We start from the raw sequence: 24,925 nt of genomic DNA on the forward strand, positions 1-24,925 counted from the left end.
CACACGAGATGCTGTTGAAAGCCGATGAATACACACATTTTATCTGGTCATTATTCCATCTCTATATGGACATAATTAGATTTTTCAAGCTTTACAATAGGTGCCTCATACTCTACATAATTTGTTTCTGCTTCTTTCATATCTAATTTTCTCAGTATATCCATTTAATGCTTTAGTCATATCACATCTTTGCATTATGTTTAGAAGAAATTCCTCATGATTCTTTCTTTTCATCCACCTTTTCCTAAGCGTTAACTTCCACTGGTTTCGAAAAATCTTACTTTCCATCTTCTGAAAATCTCTCTTTCAAAGGAAGTCTTAAAAAACCTTAATGCTTTTCAATATTTTAATGTTGCAGGTCAGGGAGCAAACCCTTCAAGTGTCCCAACAATAAAAAAAAACACTCTAAAATTGTTTTTAGTTGTAGGAAACTTGCAGAGTCTATTTTTTTCAGTAATAACTCTACTAGGAATTGCCTTCTTTTGACCGCAGTTCCATGCAGTCCCTCGTGAGTACAAGGCTTGAGAGAGACTTTCAAAGAGTTTCCTGTGGGTTTCTTTCCATCACTCTTGACTTACAATCTCTTTTAAGAAACACTGGAACAGCTTTTACAAGGACAAAAACGTAATGGCTTCCTCTCATGATCAGGGAGGCCACAGCTCAAGTGATTTTGTTTCTTTTTACACAAAATAAGCAAAACAGGGAGAAAACTGCAAATGATAGCGTGCAAAGATATAGCATGAATTCACCACAGACAGACTCAATGATATGAAACCTGACATTTTGCCATCTGTTTGTCTCCAATAAATGTCTTCTCTAGAAGATTTCTTGTCCCCTCACCTCCTCTTCTTCCCAACACCCACACGACCGAGCAGTCTCTGACCTGGGAACGCTGCTGGGCCTGAGCAGCTGGGCTTGAAGCCATCTCATCTATGTGATGCTGCTGCTGGAGCAGCTATGGCACACGCTACCGCTTCCGCCACGGCCAGCAGATGACAGCTGCTGCTGCCGCGCCCGCAGGCAATGCAGAGGGACACTCCATGCAGAGCACACCCGGTGTCCACCACAACAGCACCTCACTGCGTGTTTCTACTGTACTTAACATCTCGGGATCTGCATACTAGACGACTGAAGAAAGAAGAGGAAATGGGGATTCAAACTCTCCAAGTGACTGAGGGCAAGTGGAAGTCACTTCTATATACATTTTTCAAGCTACCAAATCAGGCTATTCACCTGTGGGTAAAACAGGGCCAACAATATCTGTCTGACTTAAAAGGATGTTCCCTGACGTGATTATTTTATAAAATGTTTCAGGATCTCGGATGAAAGGGCACAAGTGGTATTTATACCACTGAAAATGAAGTATGCAGCTCAATGTTCTTAGATAGCAATCAGACTTCTGATTACTTTACTCCTACCTCAACTTTCACCTCCTTCCTAATTCCCACCCCACCCCATAAATTATGGCTACTTCAAACCTTCTCACTTACTGCACCTTCCTGAACTGGTGGATGACCTTGCTTGTATACTTTACCAAGACCAAAAACCATTCTGGTTTGTCCCACATCAAGACTGTTTTTACTGCATCTTCCTATCATCTTCAACCTATTTTTATTTTCCTTTGCATTGACAACTTAGCATTGTTTTCCAAAACCAAGCAGAAATAAAAGCCCTACAAGGAGGCAAACTGTCAAGCCAAAGCACTAAAGGCTTTATGGTTCCCCTAACGCTTAGCATAAAGCAATAAGGAACATCTGAAAGTTAGCTGTAATGTCTAAAATTTTTAAGTGCAGTCTCTTTGCATAGAAGATGCATGCTGTTATTTCAGTCGCTACGGTTCACATGCAACTGTTGGGCTGAACTACTTACAAGTAAAAAATAGATCTTCCTAGTCTGTGTGCTTCAGAATACTGAAGCGTTTAAAAAAAATTAACAAAAAAAGTATGGCTGCGGGAAATTTGAGCCAAATGAACCACCAAATACTTCACATGAGCAGCGAGGTAAGCGCTGCTGGAAGGTAAGTGGTTAAACTATTCCAGCAGCAGGGATAATATATCAAACTTTTTTCCTAGTATTTGGGTACTTACTGGGCGATTCATCAGTGCAATACACAATAGCATTTATGCTGTGATCCATTTTCTAACTGACCACCAAACCACCATCAACTGAGCATACAGAACGCCAATGAACAGCATGTGCCACAGTGAAAAAAAGGCATGTCTGAAAGGGTGATGAAAAAGATATGCATCGGCAGAACTGGGCTGAAAGAGGTGAAGATTTTGGGAATGTGCTCCGGCCCTCTGGGAGTTAAGGTCTCTATAGCCTCTAAAAACCGGGTTGGGCTTGCGATGCTCCTTACTGAAAGCCTCCTTACTAAAAGCCCTACTGTTCAGCAACACCTCTAAAAGTACCTGGAACCCAGGATCCAGACAGGGGACAACACAACTGTGAAGAACAGCATTAATGAGGAGAAAAAACAGCACAAGAAAAGAACTCAGATATGTAACAAACTTCTAATGGCCTTTTCTTTAGTTGTTTGTATTCTGCCTATAATCTCCAGATTCCTCTAAGATGTAACAGCATCCAACCTTCACAGCATGTTTACACTGTTTCCCAAATGATTAGTGTGGCAAGGTTTCTAGAAAAAAAACAAACTTTTTTCTGCCTGCCATTGAAGATGTTGCATTTGATTGTCTTTACATTTTATAATACATCAGCCAGGTCAGCTCCTGCCAAAAAAATAAATCTTCCGGGTGTTCCAAATTGTAATAGCTTATACAACTACATGGTTATTCTTTTGCTTTCAATAGTCTAGGACACTGAAAAGAGGAGAAAACGTTAAGTGTTGCCCACTAAGTACTATGTAACGACTCCAGCCACTGTATGCAATTTCATTTCATACATCCACCTCTCTAAGGAAATAATGCTTCTCCAGCTGAGTTAAGAAGCCATTTTCACGTCCATTCCCTTTTCTGAAGGCACTAAAGGAAAATCAGAGCGATGCACTTTTTAATGACTTTGGCATAACTAAAAGTGAACTTCACTCTATAAAAGGAAGCCTGGTTTCTCTCCTTATTTGGCAGTAAAACATGTACTGATTGTGAACATGGCTTGAATACAAAGTACACTGTAATTGAGCTGTATAAGCATTTCAGTTTTAAGATGGCACTTCTAATCTTGAAGTTGTATGATGCAGGGACTAGGATGGCTTAAAATTCAGAGTTTCCAGTTGTTTACAAAGCAGACTTAGACAGTTGAAAAGCTTATTGTTTAGGAGCCATTATTCATCCACAAATTCAAATAAAAAGTAGCAGCAAGGGTTATACATTGCTTTCAGTGATATTTAAATGCTGAGCTCCTGTATTATTAGTTCACTTGTTTTGAGAAAAACACCTTGGAACAGCAAAATTATTATTGTACATGGGGCAGCAGTCAGTCTAGTCCAGTGTCCTCTCCCTTATCATGGCTTCACTAACGATTTTAAACAAAAAATCCTGTTCCAGTCTGGTTTGAGATAGGAAGTCCCAAGGGAGTTTTCTCCTATTGCCCAATAACTTGGAGACTGGCCTGTGTCCTTAATCCTTTCCAAAGCTGTCTTTTTTTTTTTTTAATTTTTGTTGCCAAACCTCGCCTCTGTTGCTTCTCTTCTAGACCTTACTAAGCTCTTGGCCATACCATTCCCCCCATGGTATATTTCTTTTCCACAGGGCTGTGACAAGGCAAAGCAAACGGCAAAATTTAAAAAGTAACTGGAAAAATTAATAGAAAAAAATAACCATCCCTTACTCTTAAATGAGCAAGTCACCAAGTTTGACTGTGGAAATTCCCCACGCAAAGGTCACAAGAGGCTGGGAGAATACTGTAAGGAAGCACCACTACCCGCCTCTTCTTCTGCTCCTCCGGGGACATGGGCTGTAGGCAGCAGGACGTGGGGTGACAGCCCCGATGGGCCTTCGGTCTTGTCTCACCTGCCCGTGCTTATACAAGGTGTTTCAGTCCAGAGGATTTCATCATTCCAACTACAGGGATAAACCTCACCAGCATGACCACAGCTTACACCCCTTGGGCATAAAATGAAACTCAATTGGAAATTGTGTGTCAAAAGGGCAGAGCAGATGGTACATTTACTGGTTTAGACAAGACTGAGTTACTGAAACACTAAAAGTGAAAGATCAGGCTAGAGATCTTCACGTGAGATACAATTTTTCTCTCAACAGGTGGACGGAGAGATGGAAATTCACCTACAATACAAGCAGAGCACTAACTGCTTTTTGACCAGCTTTTGACACCAATGGAATGAATTTTTACCAAACGCCAATATTACTCAGAGGCTTCTGCAGCTGCTGGCCTAAGTCCTGTCTCTACAGTTATCTGGGCTATGCAGGAGGAGGGGAGCCACTGTATCTCCCGGATAGAAATTTTGGGGAGCTGCCAAGGGGCAACGTGAAAGGATCCATTCATCCAGTGGTCAGCAGTGGGAGCGCTTATGGGACTTGGGGACTACACAACCATGGCAGACAGAGGCAGCAAATCTGCACTTGTGTCCCACATTATGTTCCCTGATGCACAGAGAATTTATGGTAGAAATCCAGGAGAAAAAATAAAACATGGTGGCATGTTGTAATAGACTAAAAGGTATTTAATTGTTTATACAGTCAAAGGGAACCATTGAACTAATAAATGGGTTGTTATTCCTGTGAGGGGAGGACAAGTGGCACATTAGCTCATTTTATTATTAAATTAATACCAGATTAGTGTGTTTAATTGATCTAAATTGTTCTAACCCAGCTGAGGTTGGCATGTTCGAACCAGCTTGATGCAGGCATGTCATAATTCATTAGTTATTTTCCTTAGCCAGCTCAGGGAATTTGAGAAGAATCAGGTGCACCAGAGGAGCAAAAAGGCGTAAGAGACCGACTGCTTTTCCCTGGACGTTTCTCTTCCCTTTTCTACTTTAACTCTGCTGTCGATCACTATTGCCAGCTAGAGCTGAGCCTGCCAATCACTCTGACACCCTGCATTTCCCCAACCAGAGACTCTCCTGTGAAAACTGTTGACTCAGATTTAAATATTCCTCACAGTATTATTTTTTACTACCTGCTATAGAATTTCTGCATGCACAAGATGAATGCTCGTGAGGACTTCATTTAAACAGGAACATGACAGAGCTGATAAATCTAGTGACAAGAGCAAGAGCAGCCAAGAAGTGAGAGAGATCTGTGTGTTATTCTACCCACCTGCTGCACTGAACATGCAACTTGATGTGTCAGGTTCTCTATGTACACTATCTGATCCCAGCCTTACAGTATGCTTGACATTTTACAGAATAAAGAGATGCCCCGGTGACCCAGGCAGAACAAAACAATACTTTTAGGTGCAAAGCCACTGGGACTCAGCATATGGAGTTGCTGGAACTGTTGCAAGACTGCTGTTACAGTACAAAACTAGCAATAAAGAGGAAAAGAAAAACTATCAACAAAGAGGAAAAGAGGACCACTGCAATCAGACAGGAAAGATCTTCCACTGGCAGAGGTTGTTCAAAGCTTTGGAAACATGGTGTTTGGCCACTGCTGCTCCCTCAAACCACAAAGCTGTAAGTATTACTGATGCACTGCGGGCAACACAGCACATCCTCTTCTCCCTGAGACCTGTGCAGCATGGATGAAGAGGGACACTGATCCAAGGACTTCAAAACTGTAGCAGATCATGATAACCCTCCAGCCACCATCCTCACCCTCGCTAGGATGTGCAGGCTGGTACCGGCTCCCACACCTTGCCGAGGCGCTCTGCTTGCACAAGGCTTTGCTGCAGACCCCAGTTAGTGCAGGTCTTGGTCACCAGTGTGGCTGGGACTGACTGGGGCAGGGAAGTGCTGTTGTGCAGGGCAATTTCCACTTGCTCCCGAAACATTGATCTGTGCCAGGCCCCAAGGGGGGAGCAAGTATCAGTCTGCTTAGTGTCTTCCTCCCCACAAAAGCATCTTTGCAAACTGGTTCTGGGTAGGAGCCATTCTGGACCAATAAACAACTGTCCGCAGGAGAGGGTTTCCTCCTCATTTGCTTCTCTTTCCTGGACTAGGGATTTCTTCACCCAGATAACGCTGGAAAACTGTCACTATGCAAAAAGTCTCAGTGCCATCGTTAGAATAAGCTGAGGAAAGGACCAGCTTACCTTGCGTTGTCCCTCCCATGTGATTTCAAGAAGTTCATATCACGATACCTGGACAGGAATGCTACTAGCTGGTCATTTGTCCTGCAAGAGAAAGAACAAAAGATGCACAAATTACACTACAAAAACTCCTATGTTTAGAGTAATTTATGTACTTATTGTTCTCATTTGGGGACCATCCACAGACTCTTTGAAGGAGACAGTTGCTGAAAAAACTTCCATCCTGCTGCTAAACTTCACTGCCTCCCTCTACTCAGGGAAATGTACTTGGAAAGAAGCACAGCTTTATTACATCTTAATGAATTTCATATCAACTCTTGGCAGATGTTTTAAGCATTGTAACAGAGTATGTATTAAGTAATACTGCTCATCACTTTTAAAATATTAAAATCCAGCTGTGAGATGACTGCACTGATAGTCCCATTTTACATGCTTTGCTAGATCTTTCCTAGGGAATTTGGTTAAGTATCTATTGGCATCTTATTTGTTTTCATCTTTGTAACAGAGAAGAGGTCAAGGTCAGAATGCATAAAGCAAGAGAATTTGGTTGTCAAAATCCCAATATAATTAATAGGAACAAAGAAATTTAGAAGGTTAATTCCAATTAGTATGAGTGGCAATCTGACACCAGTATTTTCAAAATTTCAGCTGACATGTCCAAGAATGTATTTACGCTTGACAGCTTTTGTGATCTGTTATTTCTTTAACAATGGAGCAAAAACGTTCTCTATTTATCTAGGTCAGCATATTTAGGAAAACTGAATAAACCATATTAAAAAAATCTTCATCTCCTGAGTTGCATTCAAAACCACAACATTATAGATACAAGACCATTTAAGCAATGGTCTGTAATGGAGTTGATGGCAGAAAAACTAAAGATAAAACAGCTGTCAATAGTACTGTATCTTGAAAACATTTCATTATTATAAGCCACAGAAAACCAAGTTAAACCAGAGTCCTGTACAAAATGTGTTTAACTTCTGGGGTCAGGCTGCAACAACTTGGAATGTTATCAGCCTAGTAAACTATCTTCGTATCTCATAAAACCAAGTTCTTCTGTCATCACAGGTAGCATTTCATTATTGAACTGATGAATAAAGAACAAGTTAACCGTTTATTTTATCTGGACCAAATGAAGTATCTGCCTATCAACCAGCCTGAACGACCAGGCTGTAGGAGCTGAGACCCTCCTTCTATGCTCACTCATCTGAGTTGTAATACCTCCCAGGGTCAGACTCTGCATCTCAATTTGGCAACCTCCGAAAACTGCTTTCTGTATAGTAAGCTGTGCAGATTTTCACATTTGCTGCTCCAGTGATTCTCCAGCTTACTGGGATGAATAGGCATTTAGTGAATTTACTTAGCAATGCTTCCACATGAAATGGTTTCAATGGCTGACATCTTCGGGTGAGTTTCTAGGCAAAAGCTGGCACACAAAGATGATCTTTAGAAATATAACCAAGTTTGGAAGTGCTTGAGCTTTAATTTCCTTACAGGATAAAAATCAAATCAACCGAAGTAACAATCCACACCACTCAATAAAACATCATAATTTCCAGATTGCTCACCAACCTATATTTCACTATTCAGCAGTGCTCTACCAAGTGTATTTGGACTTGGGGCTGCCATACAAACTTTTCAATGCTTCTCACTTTTTAGATAATGCTTATAAATGCCCACATGATTTTTAACTCTCAAAATAATTAATAATTGTAATTTTCCCACTTCTTGAAAACAGTGGTGGCATCTTGGTCCTACTTTTAACATTAAAAAAAAAAAAAGAACTTACACAGAGTTTTACTCTTCATCAATTAAGTATGCTTCTTTTCATGTGTTGACAACATAGAAATAAAGCATCACATTTCCATTTGGTAAAACTTTCTAGTTATTTGACATTTAGATTTATGCGGTCAACCAATTCTGTGCTCAGCATGGGAGCACACTGAATTTCTATTAAGCTTTCATTCAAACTGCTTCTTCTGGCCCCAATATCATGAGGATGCTGTGCACCACCTCCAAATTATTCCACCACAGGACATTAAAAAGAAAATCAAAGGTATTGAACATGCCATAGATGCTAATGCAGCTGTTAACATCCTCCTCACCTCTCAGAAAACTTTGCCTTCAGGGCTGTATTTCCTAAATGCCTCTGGCACAGATTGCTACCACATTTCTTCATGTACGGCGGCAGCAGAGTCTACACCATGGCGGTGCCTCTGGCACTCCTTCCGAGAAATACTAAAGAAATGGGCCTATTTTTTCTCTAAGTAAGGCAATGGAAAGCTGAGATTTTCAGCTGAAGACATCACTGGGAACAACATCAACTCCACGCTGCCAAATAAATTCTGCTATAGCTCCACAAATTTCAGGGATAATTCACTGAGCATAAATCTGGCACAAAATCTTTTACTAACCATCACAGTATAACAGAAAGCAACAAGTGCAACATATTTCTAGCATTTCCTTCCCAAGAAGGAAATAAAAAAGTCATGGGGATAGGGAGAGTAGTTCACGCTACTGACTAAAACACACTAATATACATACTACATTCCTATCAGTTTCCCTAGTGTGTAACACAGCATGAATACAGATCGAGGAAAAAACCTTTCCACAGTTGGTGTGTGAGGCTGGAGCTGATAGATGCATCCACACAGCTCCCACTTTTATTTCCTTTTGTTATTAAACTCACTCGGAGGGCAAAGCACCAGGGAAAAGGATTAGTCAGCTGGTTACCTATGCTGTTAGCCAGGAGGGAGGATGATGAGAGAGTAGTGAGACTGAGAGAAAATGTGCAGGCTTTCAGGTATGCAACAGAGAGAAACGGGAAACTAGTCCTCGAGTGAACTCAAAGTGTGGCGAAAGATCGTGTGTGTGCAAGCGCTTCCACAAGAAGATGACAAGTGAAGACGACTGATGGGGAAATAAAGCATTTTCAACTTCACTGATGTAGATTTGGTGTTAAGCAAGGGCAGGTCTGCCAGCTGGGACAGAGGGGTCCATCTCTATCAGAACTTTACTGAGGTCACCTCAATAAGGTACTGCTGCTCCCCTCCTGCAGCAAGGGTGGTCGGAGGTAGCAGGGGCAGAGCACCGTGCCCACTTGCGGAGATGACACACAGCAAAACTCAGCCAAGCCTCCCACGGGGTCGGGCTCAGAGGATGGGAGCACTTGGCCAGGGAGGTGGGGGGGATCCAGACGCTGCAAAAGCAGCTCCAGGGCTGCCGGTGACTCAACCCTTGGCACTGCTCAACCTGGGGACGTGGCTGAGACCCCGCACTGGGGCTCAGCCTGGGGTCAGGGTCAAGATTAGAGTTAGAGGTCTAAGGAAGAGAAAGGTGAGTCCTATAGAAAGAAGGGAACTCAGAAGATATTGCCAAAGCAAAGCAAGGTCTGTTATTAGTGTTTTCTCATGAGCAGCCCCTGGCCTGGGACTGAGGTGTCCCAGGGCGTGAGCAAGCTAACCAGGCACTCAGTAAACACATACACATGCTGAGCATTGCAATAACTTCAGAATATGGCGTATACACTGGGGACTGAAACAGAAAACTGGAAAGAGAAGCACTGACTTTGTGTTTGCATTGTCTGAACGTGCTGGCACGTCTGCCCAGGAAGCGGTATGAGTGTGCCCCTGTGCACAACCACAGCCGAACACTGTGGAGAACAGAAGGCAATGCTGGGCTTGCTGGTTTTAAGCAAACTCTCCAAGTCCTGGTGACTAATACAAGCAAAGAGCAGAGATTCCCCTTAGTTTACAGCTGTGAAAACAGATTAAGAAAGTCTTTGGAGAATCTGAGAAAAGGAAAACAAGCGATTGTTACTTTTGGAAGATAGTGAAGGCTAATATAAATGTCTTTGATTCAGCAAGGTACTTTAATGCATGGGCAACGTGAAGGATGTAAGGAATAGCAGTCACTTCAATGGGATTATTCATATGTCAAAACTTATTCAATTGCATAACAATTTGGCTAAGTTAGATCAAAAGTTCAGAAACTTTTGGCAGCACACAGGTACGGAAACAAGATAGTTTAATTCTGTGCAGGAATCAGATGAAGGAAAGAGCAACTTCTCTGTTGGATTCTGGGGTTGGACTCTGCTATTTTGGTACTGCAGGGGCTGCCCCCTGCGTGGCGAGAGCCTGGTGCCTCTCTCCAGAGGGGTACTGCAGACATGCTGGTGTTGGTCTGCCTGTCCCAGCATAGACCCTGGGGCTCCCCTCCCGCAGCCTGGACTGGGAACGGGGGGGTTGCCCAGGCATAGAGCAGGCTGCGGCTCTGCAGACAGATGAGACCTTGCTGATTAAAACAGGGAGCAGTGACAGTAAGAAAAACTTCCTGGGGACCTCAGATTGCTGCAACCCAAAAAGCCACCAACTTAACTGAAACCCAGCCCAAACTCCAGAGCCACCCACAATGATGCTGTGGCAGAGGCAGCACTGCCAAAAAGCTCTTTTGGTTTCTTTTCTGCTTCAGCAGGCGAGGTCACAGGTAGGAAGGTTCAGCTTGCCATCTGCTTCAAGTAAACTCACCTTCAAAAAATGTCCTCATTTCAGGTAAATCCCCGGACTAGCTTTATAAACTACTTCCTTTATCAAGGACCAGACTGGGCAATCTTGTTTCAAACTTCATTAAAAGTGCTAGGGGCTGCAGTGCATCTGCATACAAAGCATAGATCATCTCTCTGTCTCCTAGTCACTTAATTTCTGATCTACCAGAAAGGTAAGGCTAAATAAATGTTTTTAGATATTATGCATATACACAATGTTTCTGCTTAGAAAGCAGCTCTTGTACTGGAGAATTCTTCTGTTACTGGCTCAAGGTTTGAGACAAAATCTAATGAAATCCATGGAAATCTCTCCTATGGTCTTGCTGGGCTTTAGACTTCTATAGGCAACTTCATTCTCTTCAGCCCTGCTTCACCAGCAGTGCCTGGGAAGGGATAGCTTTTACTGCGCTGGCTCTTGCCAGGTCGTTCTCAGCACTTCATTCACCAGGAATACCCCACATTGTCCCAACTTAAGTCTGTCATGAACTTATCCTGAATTACACGCACAAGCATGGGCTAGGGACAGCTGCTAAGCTGGCATTATTTTCTTTTCTTCTCTTTTCCTGTACCCCTGCTCTTACATGAAAGCATCAGCACTGAGAAATGGATTCTACTACCCCTTCCAGGCAGCTGTAACCCACTTTAAACACAAATGTGGTTACTTGTAAATTACAATGTTGGAATATGAAAAGCTAGAGCAAGACTATTAAAATGTGGCTTTAAAATTGTTTAAAAACAAATCTGTTCAGTCCTGGCTCCACACTTCTCCAGAAGCCAAGGGCAAAGCCTGCTGGAAGCAACAGTATCTTGGCCTATTAGCAGTTTCTCTCCCCAAGCACTACTTTGATTTGAATGTGATTTTTGCCTTTAGTGCTTTTGTCACTGTTGTAATCTTAATGTGTGGAAGAATTTTTTCTTGCTCGTTTTCTAATCTGACAGGTAAAAAAAATATTAACACCTTTATTATTGCTACTTACATGGGACAAAAGGAACTTTTCGTTACCCTGCCTACTGACACGCTCCCAGCAAAAGAAATGTAAGTGTGCCTAGGTTGCGACAATTCACAGTACTGGTCACGTAAGTAATTGCTATGTTAACCACATGACATTACTGACACGACAGGCAACAGCAGGATTGGAGTGTCTACAAGCTGCCCAACTTTTCCCCAGCAAACCATCCTGCCGCAGTTAGGTAAGTGCCTGATAGCTTTTAGTTGCAGCAACCAGCAATCACCAAACCTGGGAGTCCTTGCAACTGAGCACGCACAGGCACCTACAGCGTTGCTGACAATGCTTCTGCAGCCACAGCTCTGAGATTTTTTTTCATATATTTACCGTATTTTGCAAAGACAAAGGCTGTATTCCCTAGAAGAACAATACTGAAGTGCTGAACTGAAACAGCTGCACTGCAGTGACTGTGACGATGCTGTGCCGTGACACCAGCACCTGGGGTCTGAGGGCAGCTCCTGAATGCAGGCAGCAGGTCTCACCAGACACCAACACACACACCTCCACGCTGGGCCGCATGCTTGCTTTCGGTGCAATTCAAACAGCCTAGGTTAGTACAGAACAACATACCTACTCGTGAGGAGACGGCACACTGAAAATGGGTAAAATTATTAATCATGATTAATTTAGTGTTATCTAAAGGCAAGCCTGCTAGCCGCTGCACAAGACTTAGCGGCAACAAAGAGGGACATGAGCGCAGGGAGGGGGTTAGCCCTTGCCATGGTCAACAGTGGTGTCAGCAAACATAATGGTAGATCTGCCGTGGTGCGGGGTGCTGTAGGTGAGTATCATGAAAGCAGCGGAACAGACAAAAAAAACCAGGGTAACAAACATAAAGGGGAAAGTGTCTGGGAGAGTAGGGCAAGGAGGCTAATGTGGTTTGAAGCAGCAACGAAGGGCCTCTGAAGCAAGGATGATGAAGGCAAATGCATAGTTAGAAGAGGTAAGTCAAAACTGTTAAAAGTTCTCTCAGTGTCCAAAGCTTTGGTATTTCCACCCGTACCCGCCTGACTCCTCTCCACAGTTTCCTTTCCCAGGATCATTATGACCGTGCGAAGGCACAGCCCTACAGAGCCCAGATGTACAGCAATCCCGGCAGCTTTTTGCCAAGGAACTATTTCTAGAAGGTCCCCAGAGAAGAAAAAGACTTCAGAGAAGAAAACTGGAATTATGGGGCAAACTCATCTACTCAGAGTTAAGCATATTACTCCATGGTTAAACATGCAGATGTGCACAGAAGAGCCTGGAAGTGGAAGAGCTGAGAGCCTTCGATTTTGCTACCTTCTTTTCAATAAATCCTAATAATTATGATTAAGGTCACTGATTTCAATAAATGATTTAATTTAATCTTACTTAACACATTATTGTAAAGTATTAGGACATGCCATCGCTGCCAAGACCCCTGTGGCAGAAGGAGAGTTCCTTCTCAGACTATTCCTAGCCTGGGGCTATCCCGCCTGCTGCCCTCTCCCCCTTTCACAAGGAGTGCAGGTGTTCAGACCAGCTCACCAGCCTCTGCAGCTGCCAGCAGCCCTGCATCACCGCGAGGCGCAGAGGAGGTGGGGAGGAAGGAGAGCAATCCAGGAGACGGGGAAAAATTATTGCAAATTCCCACCTACACCTGTATAGCATCCAGTGCACTCTGAAAGCTTCACTCCCGTGTCTGCTAGAGACATGGCAGCACTTGGCAGTGAAGCTGGGTGGGATCTTCCTACTCCAGTAAGGAACCCTGATCCCTACTGGCCCTGCCACCATGCCAGCTAGCACATGCGTGGGCGTGTGTGCATGGCATGCACGGGTAATCTAACAAAAGGATACAACAGTGGAATGATTCAGCAGAAAAAAAGCAAAAACCTACAAGACCTCTTCCTGAAGGAAACGCTTATAGCAAGATGATCAACCACACAAATGCAGCATAACAATACAGGAAAAAACCTCTCACTGCAGGGTTCAAGCTTTTGGACCCTGGATATGCAGCCTGACCCTCTCACTGATGCTCCCAACTCCTCCTCTCTCCCCGAAGGCAATTTAGTGCAAGGGGATGCTCAGAGGAGCCTGATCCTGGCTGTAGCAAGAAAAGACTCTGCCATCTAAAAATGGAAAGAAAGGGGAAGGCTATATTTAGCTCTTGCTATCTATCACAGAACCAATATTAGCATGCCAGGCATTTCTCAGAGAAGCCGATTCCCATAACAGCAGTCATTCGTAAAACATGCCATAAAAACGAGAACGACAGATACGATTTCAGAGGCCAACTGCATGTGGAAGGCTCTAGGTGACTGTTAACACCTCTGCTTTTACAACAGTGTTGTCTTAAATGGTTTGTTTTGTCTTTCAAGTCAGGTTTAACAGAGGAACAAGATAATGGAAGAAAACTATTGCCTTAGCAGCTCAGCTCGCTCGAGTACTTGAGAGATTAGAGTTCTGCTCCAGCAACGGCACTGCCATCTGGGCTGGGAAGTCGCACCCGTGTATTTCAAAGCATTAGCTTTCTGCATTTTGATGCTCCAGGCACTGATCAGTCATCATACGGGATGCAGCTACTCTCAGTGCAGCTCTGCCACTGTTGTATAACTCTCAAGACATTTTATTAGTAATACAATAATCTTTGCTGTACTTTCAATTACTGCTTCCCATTCAACCATTGTCTGTTTCCTATGGAAAAGAAAAGAACTAACGTAGTCACAAAAGAGTGAAAGTCTTCTTTAAATGTCACACTGCTGAATAAACCTCTTCCTAGTGAGAGTACATAAATGCTTGGGTACAAAGGAGATCTACTGAGAGAAAAAGAATATACTCCATCGTCTGCTTCCTGAGCCACTCCACAATGTATTTTCTATAAATTCAAGGCTTCAGATGGCATTCATGAAATAAATAAATAAGCCCACTGCTGACAAGCAGCAGCACATGCTTAAATGAAAATCCTAAAGAGACGATATAAGAGAATTCCACCAAGGATTAATGAACAAATGTGATTAAAACTATCTACAGCTCTGGACTGCAGCCAAAACGCTGCCAGCAGTATTTGATATGTAAATGCTTAAAACATTTGCTATGTGCACAGCCGTTGATGCCTCTATAGAGACACAGCCTCTATAGAGAGTTTCTTCATCTAATTAGAGATATTGGTTTAGCAAACCTTGGAGTTTATAAAAACCCTCAACGTCTCATTATTCTTTTAAAATAGAATATTCGTTTGTTTGGAATGTTTTCCAGCTATATCCTATGAAACCTTGAAATGCCTTTGGCTAATGAAAACTCCAGCCCTGTATCAGCTAATAAACCCTACAGCTTTTATGATAATAAAATACTCACCACATGCACTCATTAAAACTTTTTAACTTGTTGCATTTGACTTTCTTTAGCTATTTGCTAGGCATAAAGTAATCTACTCAATTTCCAATTATTTTATAGTGCAATTTCAACATAAGCGGTTAAATTATCCAGGATCTTATCAAACACACCATACTATAGCACAATCAATGTGCCTCTGATCCAGTAAAGCACTTAACAGCACGTGCTTAACCGTAGCACGCTTGTAGCTCTTCTGAAACGATGCAACTTTCACGCTATAGTCTCATAAATTACTTTACGTGTAAGGGTCTACACGTCCGTGTTAGGAAGCAGCACGTGCAAAGATTACACACAAGATTAAGAGCTGAGAGCTGTCCTTTAACTAATCTTAGATCTCTTAGGTGCACAAGTACGCTTATTAAGGGGACTTTTCCAGAGAGGTCAATCCTCAGTTTGTCCGTCTCCACCACAGGTATACCACACAACTCACCAATGGTTTAACTCACTGATGTCTATAAAACATTTTTAAAAAATCCCCTCAGTCCCAGGAGTACCTCTGAAGTGATCTTAGGAACTCATTTGTCTGTGACAATGACATTTTCGAAGCATCCCTACTGCTGTGATAAAAAGTAATAAGAAAATAAGAAAAACACTATTCTGTAATACCGTGTCATATGCAGCTCTTTTTTTTCCAATTTTAAAGCACCCTATGTATTTTACATTAAAATTATGAAATGCATTAAAGTAGTTTTCCTTTCATAAATCTAATTTTATGCAATCGCTAAGCCTAGATTATGCGTATGCTTATCAGCAATGAATGCACTGAAAAAACCACTTGAATAACAAAAGCTTCCGAAGCTCCTTCCAAACGTGCAACTGCACAGAACCTGGTACACATGAAAATAATCAAAGAAAATCAGCTACATGCAGGACAATTATTCCCTAAATAACCTGGTGTTGATGCATTCAACTCAGAAGCATTTTGCTAGAAAGGAAGAAAACATTTCACCCTGATTTGTTAAACAATTTTCTATTTATTTCTCTATTTAAGTCTACGAATGATCAGCACATCACCACTAGTATCTTTTTTTTTCATCTTGCTAGCCCAGAGCTTGAACGTCTGACACATAGCCTTTGCTAAAAAGGCCTATAATTGCATATTTCCAACAAATATTTTTAAGTAAAGGCAGAAACATGTGTCTAACTTAGATAAGGGCTAGAAAACTTGTTAAAGGTATATACTGTAGTAAAGCAAAATTCCTTTCCCACTACATTCACAAGAGAAGTCAGTTTAGTTGAACTGTATGTACGGAAGAAAGCTCATTTTTATCAGTGCTGGCAAAAACTGTTTATCAAGCCTTGCTGGCATTCCCATTATTCATATTTGGAAATTAAAATAATGCAGACTGGTGAATAGAAAATACAGCAATGTGGGGTTTAGACACTTCAAATTATAGCTGGATCCAAAATGCTTAGCTTTTTTGGTTAAGTAACCCAAAGTTTTGATGCTTACTCCGCATTACCTCAGCTCCAAACATGGGTTGGCTCTCCTAAACTAAGGTGCCAACTGTGAGTAAGCAGATTTCCTTTTGGCATTGGTGCATTTCATGTTCACAAGCAGAAGTTTCTGTTCATGGGCATTAAAAAAAAAGGGAAAAAATTGTGAAAGCTATTTAAGAGAGAGCGCTGCCACGTTTGCCTGCTCCCCACTTCCGTCTCTGTCTGCCTGGAGTACAAGCAATTTGTCTAGCCATATTTTAGTCTGTTTATCTTGGCTCTGGCACATTCCTAGTTTGTTTCCAGTCTTTTTTGGCTTTTGATCCCACCAACACAAAACTACAAATTGAAAAAAATAGCCTAACATACAACCATCTGTTTTAATTTTTGTTCTCTGGTAGAGCCAATGTTGAATATTATCACCCTTGCTGTGGTTAACAGGCATGTAAGGGATAAGCCATATAGGTGCTTTGGGTCTCTTCTGCCTTTGCAGACAGGATGCAACATCCTCCAACAGTAGAGTGGAAGGTGTCTGACTCTGGTCCAAAGGGGGGGCCCATGGAGGGGTACAGCTGCTGCTCCAGAGCCGGGCCAGGATCCTCGGCAGGAATGCTACAGCTCAGCTCAACTCTGCTCTCCCCCAAGCAGCATATTCAATTACTTGTTCTTGTCCATATTTACTCTCCATGCCACATGGCAGACTTTCAGAAGACGAGCCAACAACAGTCAGCGCTCTGGTTCAAAATGAATTCTTCCCAAATTAATGATACAAAGGGAGGAGAAGCATCAGTGCAAGCAGGGGCAGGTAAGCTTGCACGTATTGCGAAGAACTTCATGGGAAACTTGTCGCACGAAGCCAGATGGCTTCAGACAAAGTACAATGAGGCCAATGTTCCTAGTCACTTTAGCTGACCTTCCACTAATAGCTGCCATTAACACTTTAGTCAGCAACTTTCCAAGGTAGCTGTGGTTAGGATAAATGGAAAGAATTGTGATTTTCAAGATAAAATTGCGCCGGTTAGGTGGATGACATCAATGTGTCCAAGTCTGAACGTTTTTAACCTTTTTCTATTAAGACCGTATGAAGTGATTGAATGCAGAGTGCAAAGCTAATGAACACATGCTATCTGCTGAAAATTCAGTGCAGAAAGGCTATTTTAATATTATACTGTCAAAAGTCTATCATATTGTACATCTCTATCTATAAGGAAGTTGAGTGTTGACATAAATGATCATTTTGATAAATAGTAAGCAGGAAGCAGCAGCATACCTGAATAGGCTAGCTACACAGCTTTAAGCCACATTGCTATTTACATTGAGATGCATGTTTAAAGAAGATTCATGCCAAGAATGTCTAAATTTAATGATGTTATTTACTTAATTTTAACCCCTCAAGAAAAAAACCCCACAAACAAACATCATATTGGGTGTTATTTTCTCTCTTTTCAGCATATTCCTATTTAACAACTTTTATGACGATAAGAGTTTTCTCCCACTAGAAGAAATAGCTTGTGAATGACAGAAATATTGGTAACTGCACTTTCTGCCCATTCTTCTACCAGGTGCAAGTTGGAAGAAAGCAGTACACAAATTAACCATTACTTTGTTCCTTAAGATACTAATATTCTTAGCACCCTCAATAGTGAGACAAGTTCGCTCTTGCAATTCCTTTAATCAATGAAAAAATACTTTTTTTTATCCCCTTTTCAGCTGATAAAAGCCCTATGTAAAAGACTGAATTTCATTCTGTTTTCATATCTGTAATGCTCAAAAATCAGTGCAGCACACTCAGTTTACGCTAGCGTAAGCCAGACCATAAACCTGTCTCTGTGTTCTTGGAACGGGCTATGGGAAATTGTAACAAAAGTTTTGTGGTGTTTCCCAGTTTAGAGGCTAGACTGATTAGGCTGTGAAGGTATGTTGTTAGCATGTGTGGATAGCGTGTTAATAGATTAAATTAGCACTGTCTTCCTATCATTCTGAGAACTGCTCTGTCTTTCCTTGCTTACATGTTTTACAGTAGGTAATTCTCCATAGGAAAAGTTCCTGAGCAACCATTTTTTTCCATAAGGCCTATTCATTAATGTGTCAGAGTGGCAGAAAATGTAATTGCTGCCAGTTGCTACATGATAGAATTCTAACAGCTGCTGAAATGTATTTGCCAAGATAACTTACTTTTCACTAAGTCGTCTTTACCTGTTATTACAATAACAAGCCATTCCATTACTAATCAACTGCATCAATGCAGAGATCAATATAGAAAACTACCACATTTAACAAGCTAACACACGAACTCTTGATGGACCAAAACACAGGCCATCCTCCTATCAGTGCTAGGGTATCATTTGTAAGGATGCAGCACTACAAAGAGTTAAGGCAGACATAACCATCCTATCTCACAAAAAGAACTGAGCCCACTTAATATATTTGCTGAAAAGTATCTAAAAAAAATAGTAGTGAAATACTTGCCTAACCAGCTGCTAATACCCAAGGATATTTAATTATTAAAACCAAACATGATAGATTTTTAGGTTTATCAAAGCACTGGGATTTTATTTAGTACAGAATGATGCTCCCTGCTTTGCCTTTTTTCACTGTTTGTCTGCCATTGCATATTCATGTAGAACCTCATCTGCCTACATGACACATCCCATTTTGATGAAAACAATAATCACTGATTAAATAAGCAAGTGGAGTGAGCTGCAGAAATGATCAACAAGTCCATTACTCAAATTACTGAGACTTTGGTTAAAAGAAAAAAATCTAGATATTGGGCTGAACGGGATCTTTTTGTTTGTTTATACCGTGTATATTTTACATGGCATATTTTATATTCAGCAATTTTTTTTACTGTCTCCAAAATTAAATTACCAAGAGTTTTGTGTAAAAGAGTAGAAATTAAAATTAAATATGAACATATATTTAAAGCAACCGTTCACTTCATCTAATTTATACATTCCTGCATCCATCTGAAATTTTATTTGTACAAGTCAATAAAAAAAATTATTTGCTCATTAGGTTGAGTAATTGTAATAAAAAATGCTCACTTTCTTCCAAGAAAGTGGGAAGAAAGAGACCTTGAGAATGTTTTATGTGAAATAAACTCAGTCACAAGCAGTATCAACACCGCTGCCTTCTCCACCCTGCTCATCGTTGCAGAGTGTTGTCTGCAGATCGCAGTTTGTCAGTCTGGGGGTGCGATCCTGCTGTCCTGCCAGAGCGGAGACCCTCCGGCACATTGAAGAAACGCAGCCGTGGGCACGGCACTGCCCTCCTCAGACACCTCACCCTGGGGCTAGGATCCTCATCGTCACATGCAGAAGGATAACGTGAGGGTGACACGTGTCCAGGTACCAGTCTAGGCCAGGCTGCACGCCAGGGATGGATCTACCCAGCAGATTCACCTCGGATTTAAAGGCCATCACTGTGGGCTGTGTGCTCCTCAATCAGCTGCAACAGCCTTGCAACTTAAGGCTCATGAGAAATCTTTGCTTTTCTGGATACAGTTGTTAAGGTGCCACTTTTCCAGCTTAAATGTTAAATTTTGGTCATTTCTCAGTTTCTGAAACATAGCTTGCTCTCACTCTGTGTGCTCCTCATGAGCTGTGATTCACCCCATCACCCCACCCTCACCCATTTGTCATATCAGGAAATGAGAGCCATTAAATCATATCTTCCCTACATCACTTTCAAAATCAGCACATGCCTGGCAAAACACCAAAGAGCGGTTCACTGCAGGACTCGAGTGAAAATGTTCTTCCCCGCACACTCGGCTCGGCACTGAAGCCACCCCGCCCCAGCCCCTGTTTGCAGGGCCACCTCCCTGCTCCACGCAGGGGAAAGCACGGCAGGCATGCTCTCAAATGCAAAGCTCACCAGGCACATTCCCTGCTGCCACACAACACAGTGGCTACCCAATGCTTCACATCAATAAAGAAATGGAAAGCGCTCATGCTAAGCTTGCAAGCAGCAGGAAACCTGAGACCAACGTCCCACTGCTGGAAAATGGAGCAGGAAAGCCCTTACGAGGCCACAACGTATAGCTTAGTCACTCAATATTGGTATTGGGTCTTGCCATCTCCCTGTTTAATTTGTGGCATAAACCTAGACAAAAAGTGGCCAACATAGTCTCACATTGCTCTGAGAGCAGACAGTCCTTCTGATGCAGTGGGAAAGATTTATCTGGGTAAAGAAACTTTTTTTTCCCCACCCCTCACTTTCCAAGGAAAAGGCAAGAGGGAATATACACTCACCCAGTGATGAGCTTCAATCTCCTAACTAGAGTTACCCCAAGAAATGAGCGGTGGGACCCCACTAGCAGAGAGGCCATGTGGTGCTCGCTGTGCCAGAGATGTAGCCGAGAGCCCGTCCTCCTCCCGGTGAGACCCCGCTGCTGAGGCCCTTTCACAATCCTCATTTAAAAGTAAAGTGAATTAGAGTAAACCAGGCCCTTCCCGAAGCTCCTCATGGGCCTGCCACTCCCTTTGATCCCTGAGCTGCTGAATCAACCTGTCGGAGCGCATCAATTCAAAGGACCAGAAGGCAAAATGGGGAAAACGGGGTCAGGCTAATGGGATTTAACATTAATTCTGCACCAAGCCTGAAAAGATGGAAGAACAGGCCTGGGGGGTTGAATGGGATAATGAACTGAAAGTTGATGGAAGGAAACTTAATTGGTTTTAACAACAGAAGGTCACATTTTGTTACCTTTATTTGGGTTGAGCAATAATCTTACTTTGACAATTTGTGCCAGCTGATCACCTGCCTTACTCTTCGTTGGGACTGTTTTGGAGTAAGTCAGTAAAGAATGCAGCGCTGGGATGAGGGGCACAAACATGTGGCAGAGAGGAGGTCTGAGCGAGAAAACTACAAAGGGAATGTATAGATCCATTAACTGATATAACTGGGGCTAACAATAAGACAACTGGGAGGGTGGGAGGCTGGTGTTCCCGCTCACTGCTGTGCTCAACAGAGCTGCAACCAATACAGTCTTATTTAACCACGAGATCAGAAGAGAACCAGTGGTTCACTTCAACTGAAGAAAAGACTATAAAAAAGGCATGTGAATTTAAGTTAGGCAGTCTGCCACCAGCTGATGTCCTGACCCTGCCAAGCCCTACTGCCTAGCAGACAGAAGGTGACCTGGAGCGACATCCTGGCTGCCTCTCCCCTCCTGGGTTGCAATGGTTCACAAACCTGGAGGTCCTCCAGGCACTTTGTGATGATACCCAGCACTGGTATCTCTTGACACACCACATGTACCAGTTTCACATAGAGAAGAAAGACCAGGGTGTTTCAGCCTTCAGCTATAGTTCTGTAGCTGCCACCAGCAACATGACTTGAGCCCTGCGGGAACAGTTTCAGTGCCTACACGATACCACCTATACTAAGGTTTAGCAATGACATCGACCCTCACAGGGCATGCATAGCCATGGTTCCTGCAAGCCCTTGCCACAGAAACCATCTGGAAGCTATCTTGTACCTCACTGGCATGGCGCATCCCATTTTCAGAATACAATGATCTGAGTCAGTGCTAAAACATCCTTCAAGGCTGCCCCAATTATTCAAAGCCATAATGTGACACAAATAACCAATTTGGATTTATGGACCTTTTAGTCTTCAGCTGCCCCGAGAATGCATTGTTGCAAGATTACTTGCTAGAAGTTACTTTGGGGCAGCAAACTTTTAAACACAGATCAACTCTGCACTTGGAAAAGACTTGGCTCCAAACCAGCTCCTAATGTGGCAGAGTGCAATTATCCTGATGAAAGGTTAGGGATGCTTGTGCCTACAGCTGTTTCATCAAGTAATGCTGAATGATGGATATAATTGAATGGCGTGCGGCAGAGTGGAATGTGTGCTACAATGAACCATTTAGGGCCTCATCCCCTCCGATCAGCCTGGAACTACAGAAGCGCAGTCACAAACATAGTCAATGGTATTCAGCACCACTATTTATATAGAGAGAGATTCACTATTTATATAGAGAGAGATTCACAAGTATCATAAATACATTGCGACTAATAATGCTGTGCAGGACAAGCAGAAATTAAGTATTGAACTGTAATAAGGTGCAACTCTAAAAGCCAACTAGCCACTAATTCTACCTGGGATTGCACAGCAAAATGTAGGTCTTGAATTTCTGCACCACCAGATCAAAGCTTCCACAATATCTCAAGATCTAAAGTTTTGACTAGTTTGCACTAGTCATGATTATCAAAAAAAAAAAAAAAGCTTGGGAGGAAGAGCCACATTCTGGAGCACATCCCAAAGGACGAAGCACGCACAGAGGTGCCCTACTCTCTTCTGATCCACTCAAGCTCTGCAGCACTGAACATGCACACAAGTATTGCTTTTGGTCTACAGAGACGTGAGAGCTGAGCTGGGCCTCCTCTGCAGCATTTATAGACTGATAAAGTGGGGTTTGTTCCCTGCAGAAGAGAACAAAGATGAAAGAGCCTCTTAAGCAACTCCCATGTAAGGGAGCGCACTGGAAGATCTCAGCCTCGTGCTTCCCACCTCTGTCCTGCAGCCACCCTCCATCCGACAGCTCCCGGAGCCTGTGGGAGCATCAGCATGTGGCATGGTCTTAGAGACTTCACTAAGGGACAGCAGCAGGCGGACAGAGCAATGCTGGATGCCTCTGTTCAAGTTAATAAAGTATTTCCTATCAGCGCTGCCCATAAATCCCAGGGAGCTAGGCAGCTGGTCACCAGCTGGCTCTTACCTTGCACCGCAATTCTGGGGAAAAAGGAGTTTCCACTGGATCAGAGTAAAGGGAAGAGGCAGTTGGACTGTACACTCATGCCACCCTTGCTCTGGAAACATAGTGGGTGACTACTGCATTTTATTTATACAAAGCGCTTTTTAAAAAATATCTGTTGTTCCAAAGCAGCTTTAATTCTGTTGCAAAGTATTTCATTCAAATCAGCCCTTCAGCTCGTTCACATGCAGTAATCCTGAATAAAAAAAAATATCAAAGTGCATAATTTAATATCAAAACAAGACCGGAATTTACGTATAAATTGGTTGAAAAATCTTTAACATCAAATACCACTCAACTCTTACATTTTTAGCTCTATTTTGGAGGAAAAGAGTTCATCTATTCATCTCCTTTCTATTTCAATATCACCACTAAAAGACTGAATCAGAACAACATTTTTGCTCACCCTTTAATGGCCTTTTGGTTCGCAACTATTTAAAAGTGACTTGGGAAAGGTATAATAGCACATGTTGTTGTTCATCTTCACTTTGAACTGCCATCAGATATTATTTTGCAGCTGTTTTATTGTAAGTGGCATCCTGAAATCTAAACAAAAAAGTGTCTTAATGGCAATTTCAACAGATTTTTAATTTCCTGAGAGAATTCAGTGAGGCCACGAAGGGAGAGCATGTTTAAAATGCAATGCTATAATAGGAATGTTTCCCTCTTTCAAGTAGTTTTAGCTTTTGGAATTTGCTGAAAATTATTTTACTGAACTTTCTAAAAAAAAAAAAAGCAACCTCAAAGCCCAGCTGAAGAGACATTAGAGTTTCTGCTCATAAAACCCAGTTAAACACCACAAGGACCTGTTTTTTTGCAGCTTCTGTTACCCACCTCACAATTAAATCCACAGAGTAAAAGCCAGTTGAAGCAAAGCTGCAGGAGAGTGCACAGGAGAGAAAGTCACACCTGGGATTTCCCTAATGACCAGCATCTCACTACACACTCATACCCCACTGGAGCTTCTTACCCAGGAATGCAATGAGCAGCTGACTACCATGGGAAAGGTTTGCCAGTATGGGACAGCTAGCACAGAATTTTGCTAACCATGGATTTCAAGTACAAGAGCCATTCTTCATGAAGGACCCTTTTTTTGACTTGGTTATCCCAGACTATTTGTCCACAAGGACAAGCTGTAAGTGAAAAACAGGTTTCATAAATAGCCCTGGAACTGTGAAGGAGAAATAGCTGAGCTTGCAAGATCCCTCCTACTGCTCAATGTCTTCCTCAGCCCCAACACATCAGTTACCCTTACAAAAATACTATTCTAGATATTATTCTAGCATCCTGAAGACAAAAGACATAACTGTGTTGCCTAGGAACCCACGGCGCACATTATCACAACATTTGTACGGTTATTGTTTATAGATCAGGCTGAATGGTATCCAGTGAAGACTTGCATTTAACTCTCTTTTAGGAGATAGACTTTTTTCTCAGTCATAAATAAGTAAACAATAAATTGCATCCAGAAAGCAAATGGCAAACAGATGAAAACCCTTTGGCTCTTTGCTGGAGAACCTCCCTGTGAGCAGCCCCAGAGCCAAGACAGAAGAGGATACCAGCCAGGCAGCCCAGCAAGTGCTCGGATGCTGCAATGCCCATCAAACTGTAAAGCTTGGCATCTGGGGCTTTCATCTGCCAGGCCATCCTCTG

At 42.4% G+C, this 24,925-nt stretch overlaps 1 protein-coding gene across 2 annotated transcripts in view; it reads right to left on the reverse strand.

Annotated features, from left to right (window-relative positions):
- XYLT1 (xylosyltransferase 1) overlaps positions 1-24,925 on the reverse strand; it is a 206,855-nt gene that overhangs the window by 37,800 nt on the left and 144,130 nt on the right. For both annotated transcript variants that reach the window (XM_072877552.1, XM_072877553.1), the window contains one exon: positions 6,172-6,252. In XM_072877552.1, the coding sequence (XP_072733653.1) occupies positions 6,172-6,252 (81 nt within the window). The remainder of the gene's footprint in view (positions 1-6,171; positions 6,253-24,925) is intronic.

The sequence above is a fragment of the Ciconia boyciana genome, chromosome 13 (assembly GCF_034638445.1).
Source record: "Ciconia boyciana chromosome 13, ASM3463844v1, whole genome shotgun sequence".
Classification (NCBI taxonomy): Eukaryota; Metazoa; Chordata; class Aves; order Ciconiiformes; family Ciconiidae; genus Ciconia; species Ciconia boyciana.